Raw genomic sequence first — 25,663 nt, forward strand, 5'->3', positions numbered from 1 at the left:
TAATTTCCCCTGCGATAACCCCAAATTCAGCCCTTTCTAGAAGATTTATTTATATTTAAATCAAGCTGGAGCTTCTCAGCCATATGATTCCCCAATAAATGCAGAGTGCTGGATTAGTTCTGGTTCGCTGGGGTGCCGGGGCTGCCTCCTGCTCCGTGCCAGCTCCTCTCCGAGGGGCTGGAAGGGGTCGCAGCAGACCCAACCCCTCCCCAGGCACCAGCAAGGCTCCCCCCTCGCTCCCCAGCACCCATTGACCTGTGTCAGGAAATTGCATGAAGGGATGCTGGGTGCAAGAGCTGTTATCACCCGTCTCCCTCTAAGCATTAAGAGCTTTGGAAATGAGGGGCGGAAAATAAAAATAATCCATCAACTTCATCTCTTGGGCCCTGAGGTTTTTGCAGCCTATTTAAGGGGGATTTGCTGACAGACTGTGCACTTGAATGAGGGATGCTCCAGCTAAGATTGATGCTCCAGGAGAGGAAACCTGGAGTTTCCCTCTTCCCCCCTTGCTGAGCCGTTTTCTCCTCGGGGGATTTTGCACCCCTGCTGCTCCGAAGGCAGGATTAGGGATTTACATACAGGTGTGACACCAGGCAGACCTCAGCCCCCCCACTCCAGCTGGAGCTGCAGGGGCTCAGCCCTCACCCTGGCCCCACACCTCCCCAGTGCTCCCAGCACCACCAGGACCTTGTGCATAGCGGGGGGGGGGGGGGGCATGCCAAAGCTGTGACCCTATTTCCTGCTGAGGCTCTAAAAAGCCACATTTAATGCATGTGGAAATAAAAGGAAGGAGAAAACAGGACAGTGAGGACTTGCAGCACCCACTGCTTTCTCCAGCCAGCCCAAATCTGTTTTCTTAGAGAGCTCATCTTGTTCAGCAGCATCTGTGGTCCAGACTGACCGAGAGAAATAGTGTCACCTCAGAGTAGACCAAGCTCGCCCCGCTAATCTCAGACAAAAGGAAACAGGGTGGACTTTAAAACAGAAAAATCAGTTCTACACAGGAGGGGTATTTCTGTGTCCAGCAGCCTACCCCCAGGAGCAGCTCTTGCAGAAAGCATCCCCTTACGACCTTCACAAAACCAGAGTAGCATCCAAAGCTTTCGGTGAGGCTGTGCTGTCCCCCGAGACTGATCCCTGCGGAGGCACGGCGGGAGCACCCCGGCTGCCGGGGCTGCCCTGAGGCAGAGCACCCTCAGAGCCAAAGCACTCGAGTGGAGGGGCAGGGGGATGGAGAAGCAGCAGCATTAAGCAGCCATCCCATCACTACTGCAGCTGGGGAGCTCCTTAAACCCTCCCCGGCCACCCGAAGCGTTGTGGGACAGAGAGACTTCAGCCCATTTAGCAGCCACGGGACATCTTGAACATCTGAAGTACTGTTAGCTATCAACACACAGGCATCGTGTGCCTTTCTGGGCATTTAGATCATGGTAATAGGATACAGATATCTAATAGCTCAGAAAATACTTTTGTACGAGGCTCCACAACGGACCTTAACTCTCCCTTCTCCCCAGGTCTGGGCATCCAAGCAGAAGAGCTTATCTCTGCACCTAAAAAGCACTTTCTCCAAGTTCCTCTGCAAGAGCCACCCGCATCTACTTTGCCAAAGGAAATGTACCATTTTAGATAATCCTAGTATTTACCTGGTTCTTGGAAGTGCTCTTCATTTGAGAGGGTTCTGGATAAGATCAGGATAAGTGCTTCTTTAAACTGATCAAAGTGGACCTGTGGAAAAAAGGAGGAAATCAACTGGTGCAGATAATTAAATATCAGGCCAGTAATTCAGCAGAAAGACAAGCAGTAAGGGAAATCCCTCAGACCACCGTGATAAAATAAGAGCGCGCCCGTGTCTGCCGACAGCCTTGGCAAGGGGCACGAGTGAACCTCAGCTCGTTCAGTCTTGGGGCCTGGAGAAATGACAGCAAGCAACACAAAGACACAGACAGCGTTTTTGAGCACGTGGAAAAAATGATTGCTAGCACAGAATGACTCCAAGCCACTGCTTTAATGCATTGGTTGGGTTTTTCCATCAAGCAAGAAGCCAAAATAACATGTCCAGAGGACTAGGGAACACCTCCATCGCTTGAGATGACCTGGCCAGGGTCAGCGGCTCCTACAGTGAGATATCAGTCCTGACCAGTGACGAGATACTCGGTTGTGGAAATGCTCCGCTGCCCTAATTAAGCCTCAGAAAACACTTTCCAAAGCGGATGGCAGGAAGCCGCACACTTTCCAGGGCAGCCTTGCAAGGGCTGGACTGGAAATACCAGGTCTGGAGTGTAGCTATGGGAAAAACGAGGAGACACGATCCTACCACAAGACATTTTTTTTTTTTTTTTTTTTTTTTTCTTCTCTCCTTTCTCCTCTTTTCCATCTGCATCTTCCTGGAAGGGCTCCTGCCTCACCGCCACGAACAGTTGTGAAGGGGCTGGAGCATCCTTCACAGCCGCGCTGGGGAATGTCAGCAATTCCAGCCGTGGGGGACAGAAACCCGGGGACAGCTGGGGAAGCTATTTGACATGGGTCAGTGGCGAGGCAGAGCTGGCTGCTACGCTTTCTTTTGGCTAAATAAATCTTAGGAGAATTTTTAGCGTTGAACAAAAGACTCCGCATTTAAAGAACTCACCGAGGTTGCTCTCGCCAGCGGAGCTGACTGCTGCGAATGTGGCACGAAGGGCAGGAGCCGCAGTCAGAGGGGGTTTTAATGCTGCTGGGGGAGGCACAAGCAGCAAAGTTTGGGTCTGAAGTTTACTAGCTTGTTCTTGGGGCTGAGCCAGCCCAAAAAAGAGCAACGTGCTCCCTGGCAGGCAGGGGATGACAGCGGAGCTGGGGGCTCAGCCACAGGCCCCCCATGCAGGGGAGCACCTCACCCCGCAACTCAGGTGGTGAGAATCACCCCTGTGGTTTTAAACACAGGCTCCTTGAGCAATTAAACAGTTAGAAATATGTTCTGCAAAGAAATTTGTCAGGGATGCCTTCATCTGAATACTAATTGCTGCCATTCATTTCCAAACTCTGGTGTACTTCAAAAGGACAGTTTACAGAGATAGGAGAATTTGCCTGATTAAAAAAACTTGACATTTAGACTAAATGAGGATGAATAAAAGATGAGGGTGTTCGAATAACAGGTCCCTTCCCCATGGGATCTCCTCAGGAAAAGAGCGGTGACAACAGCCACGGGGACAGACAGAGCCGGTTCCTCCGACGGGTGTCAGGGCTGGGTTTGGATGGGAGCTCAAGGCAGCACGAAAAGAAAATAAAAGCCACTTTGCATCGCTCGTGCAAACGCACCAAATGAGAGGGCAGAGTAAAACCACCTGGGTGGGATGGAGAGCACCACTGACACGTAACCTGCTCTGCCTAAGGAGCCCCGTAACTTGCGTTTGCCAAGAAGCACTAACCAAGGGGAGGGGGGGGGGAAAGGGGGGGCTGAGCCCTTGCTGCCGCAGCTGCGTGTGGGACAGATGGCTCCGGCAGCGAGGCCGCAGAGCGATTTTACCATGACCATGACATCCAAAGGAGCCCATGGAAATTTAGACAAGGGGGGCAGGAGGTGGCCATCCTCCAGCCCCCCCGCCCCGTGCCAGCGCACAGCAGGGTTTGAAATGCAAATCAGCAGCGCAGAGATGCGACAGCAGGCGCTTGCACAGGCTCGCAGAGAGGCGATATTTTCCTACAGGAAAAATTCTGGCCCGTCCCAACACCAGATAACCAGGAAAAACAGCATCTGTTTGGGTGCACATTTGACATTGGGTGCTGCATGTCTGTAAAGAGTCAGAGAAACGCAACTGTTAAAATTAGAGCTGTGCTCACGCACAAGCCAGGGGACAGCAAAGCCACAAACACCCCAGTAACTCATATTTTAAAGAAAGCAATCCTTTGCCACTGCTCCCCAGCTATGTCCTTGGCTCTATATCCCCATCCAATTTAAATGCCAGCGTGCATGCAAGGGCGACGTGCATCAGGCAATACCCACATCACAAAGCAACCCCCCACACATGTATTGGGTATCTGCACACCTCCAGCCCCCGTGTGCTGTCACGGATGGTCACGGTCCTGCCTGGAAAGCCCACGTCACAGAGGCTGTGGGCTCCTCACAAGCGCAAGGGGAACTTCCAGGGATGCGACACCCCGTGTGGGCAGGCACAAGTCTGCAGCAACAGCCTTTGGATTTTGCTTAGAGAACATTTCCAGCAAGAGGACAGGCCTGGATAGCCCTGGGGAGGGGAGCACTAACTGCAGCAGCGCTGCACAAAGCACCATCCGCTCTGGAAAACAGCCTCACACACTCCAAAGCTTTACAGGAGCAAGGCAGAAAGCATACAGCAGCAAAACGCTGTTGGCATAGTTAAAGTTTAATGCTCTTTTCAATGTGCTTGACTGAATTTGGGGATATTTTGGAACTGCCAACTCGTGCATCTGCTCATGGGGCTTTGAACAGCAACCCGAGGGCTGATCCAAACCAGCCCGAACACGGAGGAGTTTGGGAGGCAGCAGCATGGTGCGCTCCTGCCCACCACAAATTCACACTCAGAGGTGTGGATCAGGGACAGGACATGCGTCCCTGCAAACCCCACAGTGAGACCAGGGCTCTGCACAGTGCCAGGGCCATGTTAAATCCCTGGTGAGGAGAATTTTCCCAGAGGCAAACAAGACTAATATGTCACACAGACATAGGAAGCTCAGCCCAGCTTCCCCACGGTAATCAAGGACCAACCAAGCTGCCGGCTGCTGAGCAACGCCGGCACCTTTGAGAAATCTTGACGCCTGCTTTAAAGCAAGTTTCCTACGAAGCCATGGCTTATTAGCACTAGAAAGAGAGCGTGTATGTGCCAAGCTACCTGCTGCTCCTCGCTATTTGTCCCTGCAATGCAAATCAGCAGTCTGCAAGCCCGGTCTCTGTGGGGCAAACCAGCATCGGTGCCTCCTTCCAGCTCCTTCTCCTTCATCTTCGAGCGGAGTCCTTTTCCCAAAGCCCCGTCCCTGCTTGCAAACTCCCTCCAGCATCCACAGCCACAAGGTTGCAGAGGGAAATGTCAGGTGGGGAAGACATAGCAAGAGGGCAATCTTGCAACCAAGTCTCCTGCCTGGCATGCAAAAATCCACTGCGCCTTAAAGGGAGCGGCGTCACAGCGGGCTCAGAGGGAGTATATTTGTGAGAGGCCACCAGCCAAAGCATTGAAGGGAGCTGACGAGTGAAACCTGAACCCCCTGTCCCTGCCCGGGGACAGGAGCGGGGGACAGTCCTTGAGCAGGGTCCGGAGGTGCCCGATTTACCCCCGGTCCCTGCAAATCGCATCGCCGCGGCCCGCCGGCGCTGTCCCCGAGCCACCCCGCTGCGTTAGCTGTTAATTGACAGGCACGGCATCTCGGGGGCCAGTCGAGAAGGGCAGGCCTGCGCGCAGCCTCCCGGCCCCGCAGCCAAGCACGAGGGGCCCGAGGACGCCGCGATCCCGAGGAATCCCAGGAACTGCTGCGAGCATCGCCTCCGCGCGCGAGGAAAGCGGTTCCGGGATGGTTGGGCTCTGCCGGGGGTCAGGACAGGATTTACACACCCCTGGAGGGAGTGTGTACCCGTGAATCCCTAAATTATCACAAAGTGTGTGTGGGGGGGGGCACACACGCAGCGCATCCAGCCCCTCACCAGGATGCCAGCCCAGCTCCCCATCCAACCCAGCAACCCCATCACGGTGCTTTCCTCCCCCCGGAGCAGAGCCCCCAGCACAAAAGCAAGCACGTGGCCCTGCTGAGTTGCCCCCTCGACAGACAAAAACATGTGTGTGTGTGCGTCCCCCTCTGCCCTCCCATAAATCCCGGCCCCTGGAATTGCAGGCAAACAAAGGCTGCTCCCACCGCCGAGAGGGACCATCTGCAGCCCGGAGCCGGCAGGGCAGGTGCAAGAAGCCTGTGCTTGGGGAGCAACATGTTTGCTGCTATTCTCCCGACGAGCTCCCTAGGAAACCCCGAGGACTCAGGAGTTATTAAATCAGGCTCGCGCGTCGACATGGGCCATTGCTGCTGCTAACGAGCACAAATGCCAAGGAGATGGGGAGGAAACGGGGGAGACAAGGATTATTCCGACCTGCGAGTCACGGGATGTAAGCGAGAACTGTCCCTTAAGACAGAGGGTGGGGGGAGAAAAATAAAAATGTTCCTTGGGATGCCTCATGCCCTTGGACAGCTTGCAGGGACGGAGCTCCTGGCTGGGATGGGGTGAGCATAAACCGGCACTCGGGGCTTTTTGGTGCTGTTGGGTTGAGCGCTTACTGCATTCACCTTTGTGTTCCACCGGCTCTGAGCAAGCCACAGGGATGAGCACTGTTGTTTTAGCTTGTCGCCAGCTGTGGCAACCACACCTTTAGCACAGCCTCTTCCTTTCCCTCTCTCCTACCATCCTGCGAGCGGCAAAGCCAGAGAACAGCATCCGAGCGGTGGAAGCTCAAGGTGACTGAGCAGCACGGAAAGTCTCCGGTGCTCAAATAAATGCCACGCTGCAACTCCAAAGGTCAAAAACCTCTGTCTGGATCCATCCGTGCTCCAGCACCGCTCACTGTCAGCAGAAGAGCTACGGCCCCAGGGCAGGTGAGGAAGAGGAGGCTTTGTTTGTTAGAGGGATTATTTTGTTTTGCGTAAGCTGCAGGCTGATAGGAAATTGGAGTCGGGGTGGCTGCTTAGCTCATGTCTATCAAGAGCCCTGGCTGCCCTGCTCAGCGTTTTCTGATTTTAATGAGCAGTGATGGGATTTCAGGGTGATTTTGAGGGAAGCATCCAACACGCTCTAAGGACAGAGTGCTGGGAAGGAGGAGAACAAGGACATCCATGCTGAACACGGAGGTCCCCCCAAGGGTGAACAGCTTCTGCTCAACACCCTGGCATTTAACTCTATCAAGGTACAACCACAAATGAAAAATCACTTTGGAAAGCATGGTGTGCTCACCGGCCACGGCTCCCCTCTGCAAGCTGGTGGGATGATGCAACCCCACAGAAAAAAAAGGAGCCATTTGGCCCCCAAAACCTATCCCAAGCGGGTCTGTGATAACGGCAGCTACGCGCGGACAGGTAACGTGGACAAAGGCGGCTCAGCCAGCAACTGCTGGAGTCGGACAGTATTTCCCTACATCAGAGAAACGTGCATGACTGCATGCAGCCCCGCCAGTTTAACTACAGCTTAAGTCAAGGTAAATCACACCCGGTGAGCTGGTTCGGGGAGATGACCCAGGCCAGAAGCAGCACTAACTGGTGCTGGGGGGCACACGTGCTGTGTGAGCCAGCGTGGGCTCGGCTGAGCATCGGCGTCAGGGCAAGGGCAGCAGGGACCCGGCACTTGGTCTAACCTCAGACGTGGGGAAAAACACACCCTGCAAGGCCAGCACGCAAGGCGAAGCGTAAAACGGTGGTTTCTGAGAGTTTCAGGCTGCCTCCAGCCAGGGAAGACCCACCAGTTTCCTTCCCCGTTATCGCTAATCCCCCCCGCTCTGTGCCCACCCTGCTGAACAGAACGGACCTCGCAAGTCCTGCAGCCCCAGAGCCTGAGGAATGGTGGATATTCACAAATTATCGACACTCAGCCTCTTTCCATCACCCTCCCACACGCACAGGAGCCTGCCCCCCCCATACCCCCCCCCCATCACCCCAGCCTTACCCTGCCTAGGAGGTTGCCTTGGAGGAGGGTCTGCTGCAGCGCGGGGGCCACCTCCTCGAGGTGCAGCACGTGGCAGAGGTCGGTGAGCTCCTCCTGCCCCAGGGACCCCGTGCCCGTGCTGTCAAAGCTGTCGAAGAGCTCCTTGAGGCGAGCTTCATACTGGTCCTGCTCAGCTTCATCCATCCCATAGCCTGCCACGCTCACCTGCGGGGAGAGACAGGGCCGGTGAGCAGCGACCCCAACGGTGGAAAAAAAAAATCCCAACAGCTGGTACAGGGGCAGCCCACGAGGCCGGTCGCCGCGGTTCTCGTTCGCGTTAAGCAAACCTGGTGCTCTCCTGCCCCTCCAACCTTTTGCATCTCGCTGGGTGAAGCCAGAAGTCACTCAGCAGAAAGACCAAGGGGGGAAAAAAGCCTGCAGAGCCAAACCCTCCGGGTGAGGACAGCTGGGTGGCCGGGGCAGCCTGGAGTGGCACGTCCCTACCTGCCACCTTGCCCTGGCTCCGCGAGCAGCTCATTTGGCTCGGCTGGAGCAGCTGAGGTGCTGCAGGGGAAACTTGTTCCCTTGAGCTCGGCTGGTTCCCAGGTGTTGCAGGTGATGCTTTATCTGCCTTAGCAAGGAGATAAACAACAATCCGGGCAGCAACAGCTCACCAGTGGCAGGGAGCAAAGTGGGGGGCTGGCAAGAGATCCCAACCCCTGCCTCTCCCCCTACTCCCAACACTTCAGGCCAGCCAGCCACCATGTACACCGCCCTCCATGAGCACAAAACACACCCAAGCATCAAAGATGCTCCTTTTTCTGCTGGCCTGGGTGCAGGGAGCCCCGGTGTGACATCAGCCCCGTTGAGTCCAGCGTGCAGCATCTCTGCTTTCCTCCGCAACCCCGGCACAAAGCCGCCTGGTGCCCTGTGCCCAGGGGAGGATGTGTCCCCGCTGGGTCATCGCCCAGTCCCATGGCACTCACTGCGCTGCTCTCCTTCAGGTACTTCAGGTCAAACCCTGTCTGAAGGCAGAGGAGTGTTTGACGGGGGACACTGCTAGGGCGGCAGCAAACCCAGCCTGGGAGCAAAGCCAACCCCAGCACGGAGACGGCTGAAATGCGGCCGGTCTCCTGCACCGGCAAACAAAACCCAGATGGTTTCCCCACCACTCGCCCACGGGCTTCATCCTCCCCTCCAAGTCAACAAGTTTTCATCTCTCTCATCCCATCGCTAACCAGAGCATCGCAGCCCCAGGATCTGTTCTGGGCAGGGGAGCAGGGAAGGAAATTTCCTGTTGGAAATAAAGGATTTGGCATGCATCCCTTTACCCAGCCTGGCTGCAGGGCTCCCCACCAGCTTGGGGTAGCAGCAGTATAACCCAGTGCCATGACACAGCCTTGGGGGGACATGCCACCACCCCGGGGGTACAATTTGCACCACAGCCCTCGTTATCGGGGCGCACCGAGTGGCAGTGGGCATTGCAGGGACCCAGCAGCCCAAGGACACAACCCCCAGATTCTCATCCAGCCTCAGACCATCACCCAAGCACCAGCCAGGTCTTCGCATGAATTTTGTTCTGCCCATGCTGTTGCAGGTGGTCTCAGCCAGATTTCAAAGTAGGGGAGTCCTATCCAAACCCCCCTTGCTGTCCAGCTCTGCTATGGAGCAGCCACCTCCCCTCCTCCCTCTCGGCATCACAGGGTTTCTGCAGCCGCCTGTGTCACCGGCGGCACTCGTGGACATCCCAGAACAAGCGGAGCTGCCTGGACTGCAAGGTGCAGCTTGATTTTACCCCCCCTGCCCACAGCTTCAGCCCCAAGGAACACGCTCATCTTCAAGAGCATCCTGAGCCACCACATCAGCTCTCACAAGCCCCCACACCGTGGCAGAGGGGGGATCAGAAAAGCCTGTCCCACCAACGCAGCTGGGCAACCGGGAGGTCTCCAGGGCAGACACTGCAGCAGCCGCGTCCTTGATTTTGCTGGCTGCAGGAGCCGATGCCAACGCAGAGCAGCATCGGGCTCCCGCCACTCCCGAGGGATGCGGGGCTGGTGCCAAGCGACACGCAGGGTCCAGGGGACAGAAATAGCCCAGCCCGGCTGTCCTTCCTCCTGCGCTGACGTGGGCAAAGACGGCAGCATCGCCAGACCTCGAGAGAATGGACACAAACCCTCCCCATCCCCACATCACTGTACCTGAGCCTCACACCCTCCGTGTCCCCTGGTTTCCCCCCTCCACCCCCCACACACTCTAGATGCCTCTTGAGCTGCTTTAGCAAAGCACCCGAGTGCTGCGGCGGTGGGGGGAGCGAGGGTGCAGCCACATTTGCATTCAACCCAGGGCACGGAGGAAGAGTCAGCACCCGAAAAACTCAGGTGCCTCTAAGCAGAAGGCGACAGCAAACTAGTTTCCATTCTCATGCCGGCACCCCCCCTTTCCCACCCGCACCCCCTGTTCAGCACACATGGGGCTTCATAGTGGCTGCTGCTGGGTACCAGCATTAGGAGAGCCCTGGCCATACACCCCGGCACCCCAAAAACTCACAGCCGAGCTTGCAGCAAAGGTGACCCCCGAGCCCTGGAGCTTCCCAAGCATTTTTGAGTCTCTTCAGGGTCAGCCACCTCCTGCTCCCCAGAGACCTCTCCAGCACCTGACCCTCATTCCACAGCACCAGAGCCAGTTGCCCCGGTTAGTGCAGAGGGCTAGATGCCACCTCCTGACTTGTCCCCAGAGCACTGGGGTCACACAGCCCCCCCCCCCCCAATGCCATACCAGCAGGCAGCCCCAAAAACCTACCCTGGATGAGTCTGGATGTGCTGAGGTAGGTGCCACTGAGGAGCCCATAAAACCAGCAAGAAAAATAGGATCCCCAAAGGAGAAGAGCATCAGGTGCATGGTCCCTGCCTGGGGCCAGACCTGCCCTACAGCCCAGGTGAGTTTTTGGCGAGGACACGGTGGCCCCAGCAGCCTCGCGTGTCCCCATGGCGAAGGACAGTCAGAGCTCACCGGGCTCTGCACCAGCTCGGTGAGAGCCAGCCACCCCTGCGCAGCCCGGGGAGGGGATTTCATGCTTTCCAGCCCCAAAAGCAGCAGAAATAAATAAAGGAGGACAACGCTCTTTGCCTACCTGCAGTCAGTCAACGGCGGCGAGCTGCCGGCAGCGAGGCGATCCCGCACGCATCCTGCACAACCTCCATCTTAGGAAGCTGGCTCCGGCGCGCAGCCGGCTGCGCAAGGTGACCCAAGATGCCTACTCCCGGCTGAATTATTCAGCAGCGCTTCGAAAGGCGGGGGGTGGAAAGGAGAAAGAAAAAAAAAAAAAAAAAAAAAAAAAAGGGAGAGAGAAAACCAACCAACCCTCCTACCTGATGAGCTCACGAGGCTGCCTGGCATCACCCAGCAGTCAAAATAATGAGGTCAGCGGCATCAGGGACCCGGCGCGCACAGCCACCCTCCGCGGCCGCACGCCGGAGCTGCCTCGCAGGGTTGAGGATGGGAGATTGGCAGCAGAGAAAGGGCTAAGGGGAGGGGGGACACACACACACACAACACGAGAGGCACACAAAGCCCGAATTAAACCCCGGCCTTTCATCTCTGCTCCAGATGGGCCAGCAGCTGAGATGCAGGAGGGCGGCCCGGAGCCGGCAGGATAATAGGGGCAGGCGGGCAGCAGCTGAGCGGGGGCTCCCCCGGCCCCTGCCAGGAGGAGAGGGGCTGCTCCCTGCACAGGGCATCACTTTGTTCAGATTTATAGCAGGCCTTCTGTGTTAAGTCCCCCCCAAAATGACCAGCTTGAGCAGACAGCACAAAAAGGCGCAGGTTTAGAACTACTTGGACTCCTAAGCACAGTATTCTTTATTTCTCTTCACCTCATAACAAGTCCTGGGAAGCAAAGCGCTCAGGGATGGTGAGAAGAGGAAGTTTTCACCGGCATTTCTTTCCTTCCTTCAAATCCACCCCCTCTTGAGAGCCAGATAACCTTCACGGCGCACAATGTAGGGGCCTGATATGACTAAATTCTCAGCTAAATTTAACTCAAACAGTATAGGCTTAAACAGTAATTACTGCTTTGCATATTAAGTGCCTGGAATCCATATCAGCCTCCAAGCTTTAGCCTCAAACTAAGGAAGACACAGACTACCTGGTCAATCAACGGCACCATCAAGTGAAAACACGACAATTAGCACAACGCCTTTTTTGGTGCAAAACGGTATTAACGCGAACAGCACGTTTGCAGTGGCACAACGTGGAGGTTTCAGGGATGCTCTGCCCGGTTGCCCCCATGGGCGGCATCACCAGCCCCCCCTCTCCAGGGCCTCCATCCCAACCAGCCCTCCGCAGAAGGCACCAGCCTCGAGCAAGTCATCTCCTTCAAGGGACAGCAAGGAAAACACTGGGTTTGCTGCTACTCGTGATTGCCTCGACTCAAACGAGGGCCTGGCAATTAGCAGCAGGTGCCCAGCGGGGCGGCATCCCGTGGCCACCCCCAAAACACGAGCACCCGCTCCCTGAGACAGAACCTTTTGGTAGCATCACCCTGTGCTGAAGAGCATGACCACATATGGGCACGTTAAAAGCAACTTGCCCTTCCCTCTACGCTTGGGACAAGCGGGACGATGTGACCACGGCCAGCAAAAACCACCTGGACCCCAGTTTTTAATGGCAGGGTTTATGAGGAGATGCCCAGCAGCCACTGAAACCAAACCCTTGAACTCTTGCTGCAAAGCCAGAGCTGGGGTTTTCTCATCTAACTCATTATCTCCTTTCCCTAATGAACTCTCATCCACCGCAGCTGCGGCTAAGCTGCTGGGATTCACAGCGTACACCCCCAAACCCCCACACTGCTGCCGGTGTCAGGGCAACTTCTGAGCTCAGCCCACCCCACAACAACCCATCCCCTCTTGGGGAACAGCAGCTCCACAAAGGGTCACACCGAGAAATCAAAGGAAAAGGGGGGGAGGGGGGGGGGGGGGGAACCAAACCACAAAAGGACAATGAAGCACCCAAATATCAGTAAATCACTTGACAGCACGCCTGGTTCTTCAAGGGTCACCACCAAAGTCAGCTTTACAGCTGGCGGTTCCTCCTCCCCATTGAGCACGGTCATAATTTTTGCAGCCCAGCGCTGGCTGCTTTGCACCTCAATGCCACCTCTCACCGTGCTCCCCAAAACACGGCCAAACCCTCCAAAGTTGGCAAAGAAAAAAGAGATTCTGTTAACCAAGCTCCACTCCAGATTAGCAAAGCAGCGACGGCATATAAAGCGCTATAAATTTATGTAAAGAGCTTCAAAAGAAGCGCAGTATTTTGAATATTCACGCCACCCCGGTATTTGCATCGTAATAGGGCCTTTCAATAAGCAGCCTTCCCCTCAATAAGGAAAAACAAAGCGCCCATCTGTTTTGATTTTGCAAATCGGGCTGGAGGTGCACTGCTATAACTCGGGGTGCGATAAAGCCCAAGCTATAGGCACAAAGCTGATGGTTTCAGAAGTAAACAAAAGCGAGGCGGCAATTTATCCAGCGACGCCTCGCGCGCCGGGGAAGAAGGGATTCGGGAATTCCGGCGGAGCTCAGCCCCGTGCCGGCTCCGGTAAACGCGGGCTGTGCTGAATCACGGCGGTAACACCGCGCACCCATCACCGCTCCACCCCGGTTTCGGAGAGCAAAATGGGGAAAGATGGGCAGGATAAAGGCACCCACCCAAAGGGACACCCACCATCCCGGGAAACACACACACCCCCCCCCCCCCCCTCGGTGCTGATGCTCCCGGGCTGCGGATTTGGGCGCAGGGCTGGGCCCGGAGGTGACAGGGCCCACGGTTTGTGACCAGACAGCAGATGCCACCCCGGTGACAGCGAGGGCTTCGCCGATGACAAAACAACCGCTGTTACTAATTCCTCCAGCCACAGCCTGCTGCTTCCTCAGCTCAGTCCGGGGAGAGCTGCTCCAGAACCGACACCCCCCCCCCCCCCCCCCCCCCGCCTCGTATTTTGGGGCATTTGGAGCGTCTCTCTGGGGACGGGATGGGGACACGCTGCAGGACGGGGTGCCCTTGGCAGGAGGACGAGCAGCACCCCGCCAGACCACTGCCACCAGCGCGAAAACCATTACTGAGGACCGCGGAGGGGGGGGGGGGGGAGGGGGGTTGCGTGGACTCCCATCCCCACCACCACCCACGCAGGCACCCCTCCACGCCTCAACCCCCCCCCCCCCCCCCCCACCGCACCCTCTGGCTACGAGACCCCGTTCGTTCCCCAGCACCCCCCTTCCCCCCACCCCAGCACCCTCCCCTCCCACATCCAACCACCCCCCCCCACCCACCCCCAACTCGCTTTCCCCACGCACCCACCTCGCCCGTCGCGCCCCTTCCCCGCCGCCCCGGGCCGGCGCCCCGCACACGCGGTTGGCCCCGCCGGGAAGGGGCGGGATGAGCCCCGGTACCGCCCGCGGAGGAGGGACCGATGGCGGATGGGGACCCCCCCCCCCCGCATCCCTAATAATCCCCCTCCCCGCACCCACCCACCCACCCGCGATGCTTGGCGTTAGAGCCCCGCTCCCCCCCCACCCCGGGCTCACCCGGCGCGGCTGCCGGTGCCTCCGGGCGCGGCGGAGCGGGACCGGGGACCGGGGGAGGTGCTGCCTTCAAATGCAGCGGCGTTTATTGGGCCGCAGCTCGGGGGGCGGCCCCGGGAAAAGGGGGGGGGGCGACCGGAGGCCTTTGTGCGGCGGGGGCCCCGCTGGCACCGCCCCCGGCAGCGTCCTGTACCGCGGGTGACAGCGGCGTGGGGTGGGGGGGGTGTGTGTCCTCCCCCCCCCTCGCTGTTCCTCACCTCTGTGGTCCCCGCTGTCCTGCCCCGCGGGTGGCATCAACTCGGTTTCCATCAGCCCGCCCCCCCACTGTCCTATCCCCCGGGTGGCATCACCCCAGCTTCCCTCTGTCCTGCACCCCTAGGGACGTGGCCCTGCAGCTCCTCATTGTCCCCCAAAATCCCCAGCCCCTCCCTGTCCTGTCCCCCAGGGTGACATCACCCTGGTTCCCACCGTCCTGCACCCCACGGGGACACCACCCCAGCCCCCCACTGTTCTGTCCCCCTGGGTGGCATCACCCTGGTTCCCACCATCCTGTCCCCCACGGTGACATCACTCCAGCCCCCCACTATCCTATCCCCTGGGTGGCATCACCCCAGCTCCCCTCTGTCCTGCACCCCTAGGGACATGGCCCTGCAGCTCCTCCTTGTCCCAAAAAATCCCCAGTTCCCCACTGTCCTGTCCCCAGGGTGGCATCACCTCGGTTCCTGTCATCCTGCACCCCAGGGTGACACCACCCCAGCCCCCCACTGTCCTGCACTCCACGGTGGCATCACCCTGGCTCCCCACTGTCCTGTCCCCCAGGGTGGCATCACCCCAGCTCCCCTCTGTCCTGCACCCCTGGGGACATGACCCTGCAGCTCCCCATTGTCCCAAAAAAACAACGGTATGTCACCAGGGCTGCTCCATGCCTGAAGGTCATGACACCGTGTCACCCCACTGTCCCCCACCCTGGGGACACCGCAGCTCCCTGCCATCCCAGGGCCTGCAGGGTCTGCCCCCCCCCCCCCCCCCAGCCTCCCCTCCGGGGGTCTCCTTGTGTCACCAGGATGTGGGGGTCACACTGCACATGCGGTGCGCACCCCAGCACCCATGCTGCCCCCCCTCTTGCTTTGGGACACACACACACACACACATTTGGGGACAACCCCCTGCCCCTTGAGCCATCCTGTGGGGCTGGGGGGTGGGTTCTGGGGTGCTGACACACCATCCATGGCCACCAGCAACGCTCAAACCCTTATTTAAGCCTCGTCAGCCCTCATTAGCAGCTGGAGCCATCAGCCACCCACGCTCCTGCTCAGCGGCAAGGAGCCAGCGGTCCCCAGGGGTTGTGGCTTGTGGATTCTCTGGTGGATAATAAGGGGTTCATCTCACACTGCAATCTGCTTTGGCACAATTGCATGGGCTTATTTTGCTGCATTTTTTTTTTATTTTTTTTTTTTAGCAAAAATGCTAGGGACGTTACAACTTTTAAGGCCTCTTCCCTTTTTTAAGGCGACTCTGAACTTGGTCTGCAGGGTCGAAATATTTATGGCGGAGGAGCAAGGGAAACACAAAAGCTTTGCAACCAGATGCACGGACGCACTGCGGGTTGTATAAGCCTTGCTTGGAGAAGAAATGGGGCTTAAAACGCCACGAGATCCTGCAGCAGAGGCACCGGCTGGTTTGCCACCCAGTCCCACCAGCTGTGACCGAGACACCTGGGACACCACACGTGAACTAAAAAGCGTAAGAAAATATTTAGCCCTCTGCAGCAGCCGGGGTAGCTCTGCTGCCCGAGGGCACCCGCTCGGCATGCCACTGCCCACTGGGGACGTGGGACGTGTCACCCCCCAGCACTGGGGACATGGGACAGGGCAGAGCCGAGCGGGTCCCCCAGTGTTGAGCAAAGCCCTGTCCAGGGACAGGGCCATGTCCCCGTGAGGACAAGGCGAGGAAAAGTGACTTTAAAGGGAAGGGGGGGCCTTGGCGAGAGGTTTCACTGGACAGATGTTAGCAGCCCCGGCTTTGTGCCGGGGGAGGGCTTTTTGTTTTGGTTTTTAACATTTGCCATTTTTCTCCAGCGCTTTCTTTTACTCTGACACTTGCTGAGGGTTTTTCTTTCTTTTCTTTCTCTCTCTCTTTCCGCATTTGCTTTTTTAGCCCCGGTTCAAACGCTTTTTCGCCACGTATTATGCCGAAGTTGAAACCATCTGGTGCTTTGTTTTGTTGTGAACCCGGCGAGTGCCAGGACCTTTATCCCCCTCACCCTCCTCCTCGCCGCGGCAGCGCCGGTGCCTCGCTAATCCAAGTGGCAACCCCCCAAAAACCTCCACCGTCACCCAACAAAGCGCCTCGGCGCGTGTTTCCGTGCGTGCAGCCGGCTGGGTGACGGGGACAGCCAGCACACTCAGTGTCCCCGTGTCCCCAGTCCAGCCCACGGGGATGCACAGACCCTCGGCTCGGCCGTGCCGGGCTGTATTGCCGCAGTGCAAATTCCTGACTCATTTTTAGGTCCGGCTGTTAGTAGAGGCCTCCTGATTTTATTTCCTCCCTCCTCTTCCCACAGGAGGAAAGCATGTTTCTAGGAGCCACGGAACCCTGCCAGACACGCACCCCAACCCTATTTTTGGAGCCCCCTTCCAGCAAGCAGCTGCATTTGAGGACGGCATTTGCAGCGAGGGCCTTCCGAGCGAGCTCAGCGGAAGGAAACCTCTGCTCGCCCGCGCTGTCACGTGTGACACACACTAAAAAAAAAAAAAAAAAAAAAAAGGCATGTGAGAGAATCCAGGACAACCTGGCCGGACCCAACGCCACGGCCGGGCTTGGGGGGCTGGCATGGAGCCACCCGAAAATGGGGTCAGCGGCCACGGGCGCCTGCGCAGGCAGTGGGTGACCCCTCTGCCAGGCCGTGGGCACCCAGTGCCTATAGAAACACTCCCCTGGCACGGCTCCTGCTGCCCCGGCACGCTTTCCTTCCCGTTTCCCCAGCACAATGGGGTGCTTTGTTCTGCTCTGGGGTGAGGAAAGGTCCGGCCGCAGCCCAGGGAGCTGGGGGGGGGAGCTCCTGCCTTCCAGGGGTTTCCTTCCGCTGTGATGTGCTGGGTGAGACACCCTTCACCCCGGCCTCCCACCAGGCCAGGGGAAATCAGGGTCATAAAATAGTAAAAAAAAAAAAAAGCAAAAAACCCCTACAAAACTATCAGCAAAAAATAAACAAAGAGGGGCATTTAGGAAAAGACGGCGTAGGAAAAAACATCCGGAAGCCTCTCCATCTCACAGCTGGTGCAGGGAGAAGTTTGGACTGAAAGAAGCCCAAACTTTGATTTTTGGTTTTTTTTTTTGCATAAAACAATGGCAAGCCGTGCTAAACCGCCGCGGTTGTCTCTCCTCGGCTGCAGCTCATTGCTGCCATCGCACGTCCAGCCCCTGCTGTACAAGTCTTATTTCCACCCCCGCCGCTCGGGCCTGATCCTGCACACCTTTTCGGTTGCAGGATTTTCCCTCCAGCCCAGGACACCCTCAAGGTTTGCTGTGCTGGCTCCTCATTGCCAGAAATATTTGCGCAGCTTCTCCGCCCCGGTGCACACACGGCATTGCCGAAGCATCTGCCGTAAGGCTGCGCTGATCCCCTCCGGCTCCCGTTGCCAAATAAAGCCCCTGCACCCTGCCCTCCCCAGGGGGGAAAATTGGGGAGCGGGGGGGGGTGGGGGTGGGTGGTGGAAGGAAAAAGCTCTTCTGTATAAAACCAACCGGTCGCTTCTGCTGTCCCCCTGCCTCTGTGGCACGGGAAAAGCAGCTTGTGGGTGGCTTGTGCCACCTTATTGCAACATCTGCTGACGGGGAACACGCACCCACCTGCCCACGGCCCCGGTTTGACCGGATCTGTTTGTTTTTTCATTTGCATTCTGCGTCTGCAGGAACCGCACCGAGTCACGTCGCCGTGCAGGAGCCCCCCCCCCCCAAACCCCCCCAACCCCCCCCAGACACCCATCACGGGTGCTGGAGGGGTGCAAGGCCACATTCCCAGCTCCTGCCTCCTCCCAGCAGCGCACCCCACTGTCACACCCCGCTTCGCCTGGCCCCGGAGCTCGGCTAAAAATCGCAGGAGCTCAGGAAAAGCAGCGCAGGTTTTGCTTCGGAGGGCAGGTGAAGTAAAAGCAGCTTGAAACGCCCCTGGGCTGGCGGCTCCTCTGCAGAAAAACTTCACTCCAGGCCCTCCTGTCCTGTATTTAACGGAGCCCTTTTGGTTGGAGGCCCCAGTGGCAGGCACGGTGACACGGGCAATGGGCCAGCCCTGTGCCCCTGTGTCCCCGTGTCCCTGTAACCCCGTGTCCCCGTGTCCCTGTAACCCCGTGTCCCCGTGTCCCTGTAACCCCGTGTCCCTGCGCCCCTGTGTCCAGGCAGCGCGTCGCCCCGCGCCTGGCGGCGTTTCACAAGGAATACCGGTGAAATGGGGATAATTTCTTCCTGGTGGGAAGTTTCAGCCTGAAAAATTCCGGCTGACTCGGCCTGGCAGAGCTGCAGGCGGGAGCCGCAGCTGACAGAGGAACCAGCAGCAGGTTTCTACCCTTCCAGCTGACGCCAAGGGACACCAGGTTTAGTTTTAAACCTTTTTTTTCCCCTTTTAATTTTTTTTTTTTTTTAACCGTTTCCTGGGCAGGAAAGCTCTTTCCCAAGGCTGACGTTCCCGGTGTGTCTCCCCGCTCCCCAGCCCTCGAGGACCGGGGTCTCCAGCCCTTTTGGGGGGGGGGGGTGTCCCCTCCAAGACCCCGGGGAGGGCGCGGCAGCGGAGGCCCCGCCCCCGAGGCCGGAAGGGGCGGGGAGAGGGCGTGGCTCGGTACGGGGGGGCGGGGCCTGCTGGCGACAGAGAGGCGGGACGTGACCTGGAGTAGGCGGGGATTGAAGGCGGGGGCGGGGTTTTTGCGGGGCGGGAGGGCGGGGCCTGGAGGTGGGGGGGCGCGGTTGTGTGGGAGGAGGGCGGGGCCTGGAGGCAGGGGGGCGCGGTTGTGTGGGAGGAGGGCGGGGCCTGGAGGAAGGGGGGGCGTGGTTGTGTGGGAGGGGGGCGGGGTCTGGAGGTAGGGGGGGCGTGGTTGTGTGGGAGGAGGGCGGGGCCTGGGGGCAGGGGGGCGCGGTTGTGTGGGAGGGGGCGGGGCCTGGAGGCGGGGGGCGCGGTTGTGTGGGAGGAGGGCGGGGCCTGGAGGCGGGGGGGCGTGGTTGTGTGGGAGGGGGGCGGGGCCTGGAGGCGGGGGGCGCGGTTGTGTGGGAGGAGGGCGGGGCCTGGAGGCGGGGGGGCGGGGCCCGGCGGCGCGGGAGTGTCGCAGCGGCAGCGCGGGGAGTCGGCGACACGATGCGGCGACGGGGCGGCGGCGACAGCGGCGACTGGGACGGCGACAGCGGCCGGGCGGAGGGCAGGGCCGGCGCGGCCCGGCGGCAGCGGTGAGTCCCGGAGCCCGGGCTGCCGGGAGCCCGGTGGGGCGACTCGTGGCCGGGCGGCGCCGCGCTGCCGTGTCCCCGTTCCCCTGCGGTGTTTCTCCGTCGGTGCCCCTCGCCGTGGCCATGCTCTGTCCCCCGACAGCGTCCCCTGTCACCACGCGGCACCGCTGCGTCCCCACGCCGTGGCCTCGTTGCCTCGCTGGGGCCGTGACCCCGTCTGTGTGTCCGTGTGTGTCCCCCCCCCCCCCCCCCCCCCCGGCCGTGGCGGTGCCAGCCTGCCACAGCTGTGATCCTGTTCCACGGCCGTGTCCCCGTGTCACCCTGCCATGGCCACGATCCCATCCCGCAGTCATGCCCCTCGCTCCCCCCCCCCCCCCCCCCCATCATGATGCCATGCTGTGGCTGTGTCCCCACGTCACCTCACCGTCCCCGTGTCCCGGCTGGCAGAGGTGGACCCGCCAGTGCTCACCTGCAGCAGGTATTGTGCAAGAGCGGGTGTGAGCGCTCGCCCCTGCGCTTGCATGTGAGGTGTAGACCAAGGGCAGCACCTAAAAACCAGCTGCCACAACTGGGACGGCATCGCTGGCCCGCTGGCGTACAGCGGGACCGCTCAGACCAAAATCTCAGGGGAGGGTGGGGGGTGACTGGGGTTCAAGGAGCTCCCCATGGCTTTAGGAGCGGCTCATGCCACCCTGCACCCTCCCGGGAAGGGCGCTTGCGCCCAGGGGACCGTGCCACCTTGCTATGGCAGCCCTTTTGCAACACTTTCTCAGCATCTTGCAGCACTCCCCAGGGCAGACGATGGGCTAAATCCTCTTCCACGGGAGCGACGGTGACCCTGGGTAGGCGTTGGCACGGAGCGAGCTGTGCTTGGATGCCTGTCAGGAACCCCTAAATCCCCTGGCGCCTGGACTAGTTTCCCCATCTCCCAGCCCCGTCAGCCCACGAGTGATGTTGATGCTGGGCAATCTGCACCTCTTGGCTTTCCCTTCCCTTTCGGAGGCTGGGGCTGGTGGCCTGAGGGGGGCTGGATGTGTCCCCCAGCCCTTTGGGACAGGATACTGTCGGAGGTCACGCTCCCCACCCTGTGCTGGTGGCACTGGAGGACATCTCTCTGGGGACTGGTTTCTTCCGTGCTGCGGTGGGTTTCCTGAGCCCCTTTCCCAGCTTTCCTCTTTGTCCCTGGGGAATCACAGAGGCTCTCGGTGCCGGACTTGGGGACACCCCCGTCCCTGTGTCTCACTAGCCACGGCTCAGGGTGTTACCCCAGAGTATCGGTTGCTCCTTCTTGCCAGTTTGGCTTGCAACTCCGGGCCCTGGCACGTGTCCTGCCCTTGCCGCCTGCCAGCACCCCGTGGGAGGCTGCGGGGGACCGGATCGTGGCCTCTCATGACTCTGTGTCATAGTGGGGCTGTTCCGACACCACGACTCCATCCCCAAAAGCCAAACGCAACCCCAGTGTGGGCAACCAGCTCCCTGGTCCCAGGGGCGCAGAAACAGCAGCCTCAGGCCCTTGCGGGGGGAAAAGCTGCTCTATCCAACCATCACATCTGGGGTTGGGCATGTGGACCCCACTCTGCTGTGCCCCAAAACCCTCAGGGTGTGGGGGGGATGTGTTAACATGGTGCTTTCCTTGCAGGGGCTGGCTGGTTGGGTGTCCCTGGCTGCGTACCCTCCTCCTGCACCTGCTCCTCATCTACATCTCCGTGCCCTTCCTCATCCGCCTCTTCCCAGTCCTGCTCACCAAATTCGTCTTCCTCAACTTCTGTGAGTTCCCTGGGGCTGTCCCAACTGGGAGAAACCCCCTCCACACACACACCCCCCGCCACGAATTCCTCAGGCAGGGGGTTGATGGGTGGTGTCCCCAGGACATGGCACCCAGCGCTTGGGTGGCACCGGGACAGCACCCACCCAAACCACCCCCCGTCCCCGGTGCCGTGGGCTTGCAGAGGAGGCACGGAGGGACCTTTCCCGTTGGTGCTTTGTGTTTTGCAAGCTGTAATAACGCCGTGCCGCCGACCCTGTTTACTGCTTAAAGTTGCAACACATCTGGGCACGCACGGCCTCGACGGGGCTAGAAATCTGGGTGAGAGGAGGTGGCAGAGGGCTGTGCTCGCCCACCCCCTCCCCGAGCCAGCTGTAGCATGGCACTTGGCTTCCGGGCAAATAATTTAAAAAGCAATAACGCATCGCTTTGGGAAAAAAAAAAAAAAAAGCATAAAAGCAGATGGGTTCCCGGGTCGCCTGTGTGATGTTTGTGTTTTTTCCATCAGTGGCCTTCCCCTTCTTCGTGGACCTTCGGCGGCCGGAGCTGCTGCTGAACAACACCGTCAGCCTGTACCTCACCACCGAGCCGGGCGTCACAGTCGGCATCTGGTGAGTGGGGCAGCCCCGGAATCGTGGGTGGGCATGGCTGTGTGGAGTGCCCTGGCTAAACCAGGGGTAACCCCGCTCTGGGCCCCCCCCCCCCCCCCCAGGCACACGGTGCCCGGCAGCAGAGGGGCCGAGGCGCGGGGCAAGGACCAGCGCTGGTACGAGGAGGCTCTTGCTGATGCTCACCCCGTCATCATCTACCTGCACGGCAACGGGGGGACCAGGCGAGTACCGGGGGGGCCGCACACGTGCCTCTGCCAGGGGAGGACGGGCGCGGCGGCTGCTTTCACGTCGCGGCGTGAGAACTAGCGAAACTCGGGGCAGCGGCTGGCAGCGCTGGCGGGGCCAGGGCTGCTGCGGTGGTTTCTGACCCCACGGGTGGAGGAAAGGCCCTTTGAGGTAAAGGGAAATGTCAAAACCCACCCACCCCACCGCATCCCGCTCGCCCCTCCTGGAAAAAGGTCACCCCGGTCTGTCACCTGGACCGGTGCTGGAGGGGACGGTCCCCTGAGCCGGCCCTGCCCTCGCGGTGGGATGGAGACCCCTCCCTGGGCTCTGATTTTCCTTTCCTCATCAGGGGTGCGAGCCACCGCGTCCAGTTCTTGAAGGTAAGTGGTCCCTTGCAGAGGGGACTGGGACCTGCTGGGAGTAAAGCACCTGCTGGCTCCAGGCACCCAAGAGGGACCCTGGGCAGAGCGAGCCCAGCCGTGCTGGGGGGCCCGGGGGTGCGCGTCCCCCACCCCAGGACATAACACGGTGCCGCTCCCCTGACAGACGATGGGGGCTGCTGACTTCCATATCCTGGCTCTTGACTACAGAGGTAAAGTCATCCCCCTGTTCCTCGCTGAGTGACCCCCCTCCCAAAGGCCTGTTACCCCTCCCTGGGTCGTGAAACAAACTGTGTCCCCCACAGGCTACGGGGACTCCAGTGGGCACCCCACGGAGAGCGGCTTCACCACAGATGTCCTGGCACTCTATGACTGGGCCAAAGCGCGGAGCGGGAACAGCAGCATCCTCTTCTGGGGACACTCCTTGGGGACGGGGTAGGTGCAGGGGTGGGTGACGGGGAGGGGGCCACCCCATGGGTGCTGGCTGACACCAGAGCCCACAGCCGGTCCCCGGGCTGTGACACCACTGCCAGACTAGTGCCACCCAGGGATGGACCAAGGCGGGTCGGAGCAGCTCCTTGGCGGTGGCACCCACGAAGCAAAACCCAGAAGGCAAAGTGGGGGGGGGGGGGGGGGGCACCCCACCAGGGCATCGTGGCTGCTCCCCCTCACCGTCACCTCTCTTCGCGCAGGGTTGCCACGAACGCGGCAAGGAAGCTGCAGGAGGAGCGAGGTAAGGGCCAGCGTGGCTGGGTTGACCCCCCCGCGGGGTGTTCCCCCGGGGCTCTTGCACATCCCTGGCCAGATTTCAGGGGCCACGGAGGAGCTGGGGAGCCCTGTCACTCTCTGACCGAGCATCAGGCTCGGCCACCACGGCGGGGACAAGTGGCTGTCCCCGTTCTCCTTAGTGGGACGGGGGGATCTAGGCTCCATGGCTGCCACCTGGGACAGGAGTGTGGGCAGCATCCCTTTGGGGGGGGGGGCGGTGCTGGAAGGGCACCCCCAAGCTGTACCCTGGCTGATTCCCATCCCGCTCTGCCCTCAGGGGTTCAGGTGGATGCCATCGTCCTGGAGTCACCCTACACCAACATCCGTGAGGCGGCCGCCCACATCTCCTTCACCAAGGTGAGCCCAGGGGCTCTGCCCACGGGGTCCCCCAGCAGTCACGGGTGGGGGGGCGCTGCCCACGGGGTCCCCCATCAGTGGCAGCCCCGGCCGGGGAAAGGTGCAGCAACCAAAGCCACAATTTAGCACCCCCTCTCCTCAACTCTCTCCCGGGCAGATCTACCGCCAGTTCCCGGGTTTTGAGTACCTCATCTTGGACTCGCTAGCCCTGGGCAACATGTTCTTCCCCAGCGATGAGAAGTGAGTGCCCTGGGGGCCCACGGGGATGGTGCTGGGACCACCTGGCCGAGGAAGGGCGGGTTGGACGTGCCACGCCGTGAAATCCCTGCACGCCTAGTTGTGTTTGCCCAGTTTACTCATACTTTAAAAAAAAATGGCTTTCTAATTGCGTAACTTCAGATACCAACTTGCTATTGAGCAAAGTCCACCAGCCAACATCCTTTTTATTTTTTTTTTTTTGAGCCCTGCATGCCCAAGTCCCACCTGCGTCGCGGCACACACGCGCTGTGGCAGCAGGGTCCTTCCCCCTCCGTGTTTGTGGGTGCTTTTGCTAAAAGCCACCTCGTTCACAGATGTTTTTAAAGCCTGAGCACCCTTTGTCGGGGGGTTAAGTTTATTAGGGTGCTTGGTGCCACTGTGCCGAGGTAAGCATCATGGGCATCACCCTGGGGCAGTTCAGATGAGCTGGGATGGCTCTGAAAGGCAGCGCCGGGGGGTGGGTGGGTGGGGGGTCAGGGTTGCTGTGGGAGTTTTAGCAGGGTCCCGTGGGTCCGTCAGCTCTGGGTTTGCCGCCCGCAGCGTGAAGGTGCTGGCCTGCCCCCTCCTCATCCTGCACGCAGAAGATGATACTGTGCTGCCTCTGCACCTGAGTCGCAAGGTGGGGGAACCACCATCGCCTCCGCGTGGGTTTTAACAGGGGTGGGCGCCGGTTGAGCCTGTTTTCAGGGGAGGGGCTGAAGGGAAGGGAGGGGGGGGGGGGGGGCTGGCCCCAGGGTGCCAGGAGGGGGGTTTGGGGTCCCCTGTGCGTGCCGCTAACCACGCTCCCACCCCGCGGCAGCTCTTTGAGACGGCACACAGCGCCTACAGGGACAAAACCAAGGTGAAGTTCATTACCTTTCCCGAAAAGCTGGGCCTGGGCCACGACTACATCTCGTTCAACCCGGAGCTGCCCACCCTGGTGAAGTAAGTGGCGGGGGGGCGGGGGCACAGAAGGAGCAGGAGCCTCTTCTTCCACAGGTCCAGCCTCCCCTGCCGCAACCATGCGGGCGCCTTCCCCCTGCTCCTTCCCCTCCCTACGGTGCTTGCTGGCATCAATTTTTGAGCTCCAGCCGCTCCTCCCTGCCCTGCCCCTGTCCTCAACCTGGGTTTCAGGGGGGGGAGGTGGCCCTGGGGACAGTGTCCAGCTCCTCTTGGCCCTGGGTGCAGGACTGCAGCTTTGCTGTAAGCCCAGCTCAGAAATCAGGCTCTCGGGCAGCACGGGATGGTCAGTGATCCAGCGTAAGGTTTATTGCGTCTTGTTGCAGAGATTTCTTGAACATGAAGTGATGCTAGCTGCTGCGTGCAGCGACCACGAGCACTCCTTCAAACCCGCCCCCCGGAACCCCTCATGGCACTGAACTTACTGCTGTAAGTAATAAAAAACTACTGAGAAACTTTGGAATTTGCCCACTGCCTCGAGGATGCCGCGGGTTACGTGGGGGATGGAGGTAGTGCTGGGATGGGGGGGTGCTGCTCCTGGGACAGGCCCATGCAAGCTGGGACTGGGAGCACCCCAGTGGGCAGTGGTGGGGGTACACAGGCCTGACTGCAAACCCCGCTTGACCCCTCCAGCCCCGATGCCTCAGGACTGGCAAGAGCTGCACCGCAAGCCCTGCTTCAGCGTCGCTTGCAAGGGCTCAGACAGCTGTATCCAGCTGTTTCCAGCTGTG

At 59.7% G+C, this 25,663-nt stretch overlaps 2 protein-coding genes across 15 annotated transcripts in view; one reads left to right on the forward strand and one right to left on the reverse strand.

The window, feature by feature from the left end:
• NIN (ninein) overlaps positions 1-14,242 on the reverse strand; it is a 64,830-nt gene extending 50,588 nt beyond the window's left edge. For 4 of the 14 annotated variants that reach the window (XR_006165892.1, XR_006165891.1, XM_042799130.1 and 1 more), the window contains exons 1-3: positions 10,421-10,643; positions 7,643-7,846; positions 1,644-1,725 (exon numbers count right to left, since the gene is read on the reverse strand). Coding sequence is in view for 11 of the 14 variants with exons in the window: in XM_042799130.1 (XP_042655064.1) it covers positions 1,644-1,725; positions 7,643-7,846; positions 10,421-10,519 (385 nt within the window). In the remaining 3 variants the exon portion in view is untranslated. Of the gene's footprint in view, positions 1-1,643; positions 1,726-7,642; positions 7,847-8,417; positions 8,741-10,420; positions 10,646-10,751; positions 10,945-10,989; positions 13,588-13,975; positions 14,023-14,202 lie in introns of those variants that run through there. The other 10 variants (XM_042799121.1, XM_042799131.1, XM_042799124.1 and 7 more) reach the window with 9 other exon arrangements.
• A 5,301-nt stretch (positions 14,243-19,543) lies between these two features.
• ABHD12B (abhydrolase domain containing 12B) lies at positions 19,544-25,395 on the forward strand. The gene is made up of 13 exons (XM_042799187.1): positions 19,544-19,632; positions 21,269-21,396; positions 21,903-22,005; positions 22,107-22,226; positions 22,580-22,610; positions 22,777-22,822; positions 22,916-23,045; positions 23,303-23,343; positions 23,656-23,735; positions 23,893-23,975; positions 24,534-24,612; positions 24,793-24,917; positions 25,259-25,395. The coding sequence occupies exons 1-13, from the start codon at positions 19,544-19,546 to the stop codon at positions 25,278-25,280; spliced, it is 1,077 nt and encodes a 358-aa protein (XP_042655121.1). The 3' UTR covers positions 25,281-25,395.
• The last annotated feature ends 268 nt before the right edge of the window (positions 25,396-25,663 follow it).

The sequence above is a fragment of the Tyto alba genome, unplaced genomic scaffold (genome assembly GCF_018691265.1).
Source record: "Tyto alba isolate M040663 unplaced genomic scaffold, T.alba_DEE_v4.0 Super-Scaffold_29, whole genome shotgun sequence".
Taxonomy (NCBI): Eukaryota; Metazoa; Chordata; class Aves; order Strigiformes; family Tytonidae; genus Tyto; species Tyto alba.

Excerpts from the sequence above, each read along its gene's own strand:
- ABHD12B (XM_042799187.1), top strand. The coding sequence starts at position 19,544 with ATGCGGCGACGGGGCGGCGGCGACAGCGGCGACTGGGACGGCGACAGC. Across the intron at positions 19,633-21,268 it reads GGCGCGGCCCGGCGGCAGCG|GGGCTGGCTGGTTGGGTGTC; the intron begins GTGAGTCCCGGA and ends CTTTCCTTGCAG. Across the intron at positions 22,227-22,579 it reads CACGGCAACGGGGGGACCAG|GGGTGCGAGCCACCGCGTCC; the intron begins GCGAGTACCGGG and ends TTTCCTCATCAG.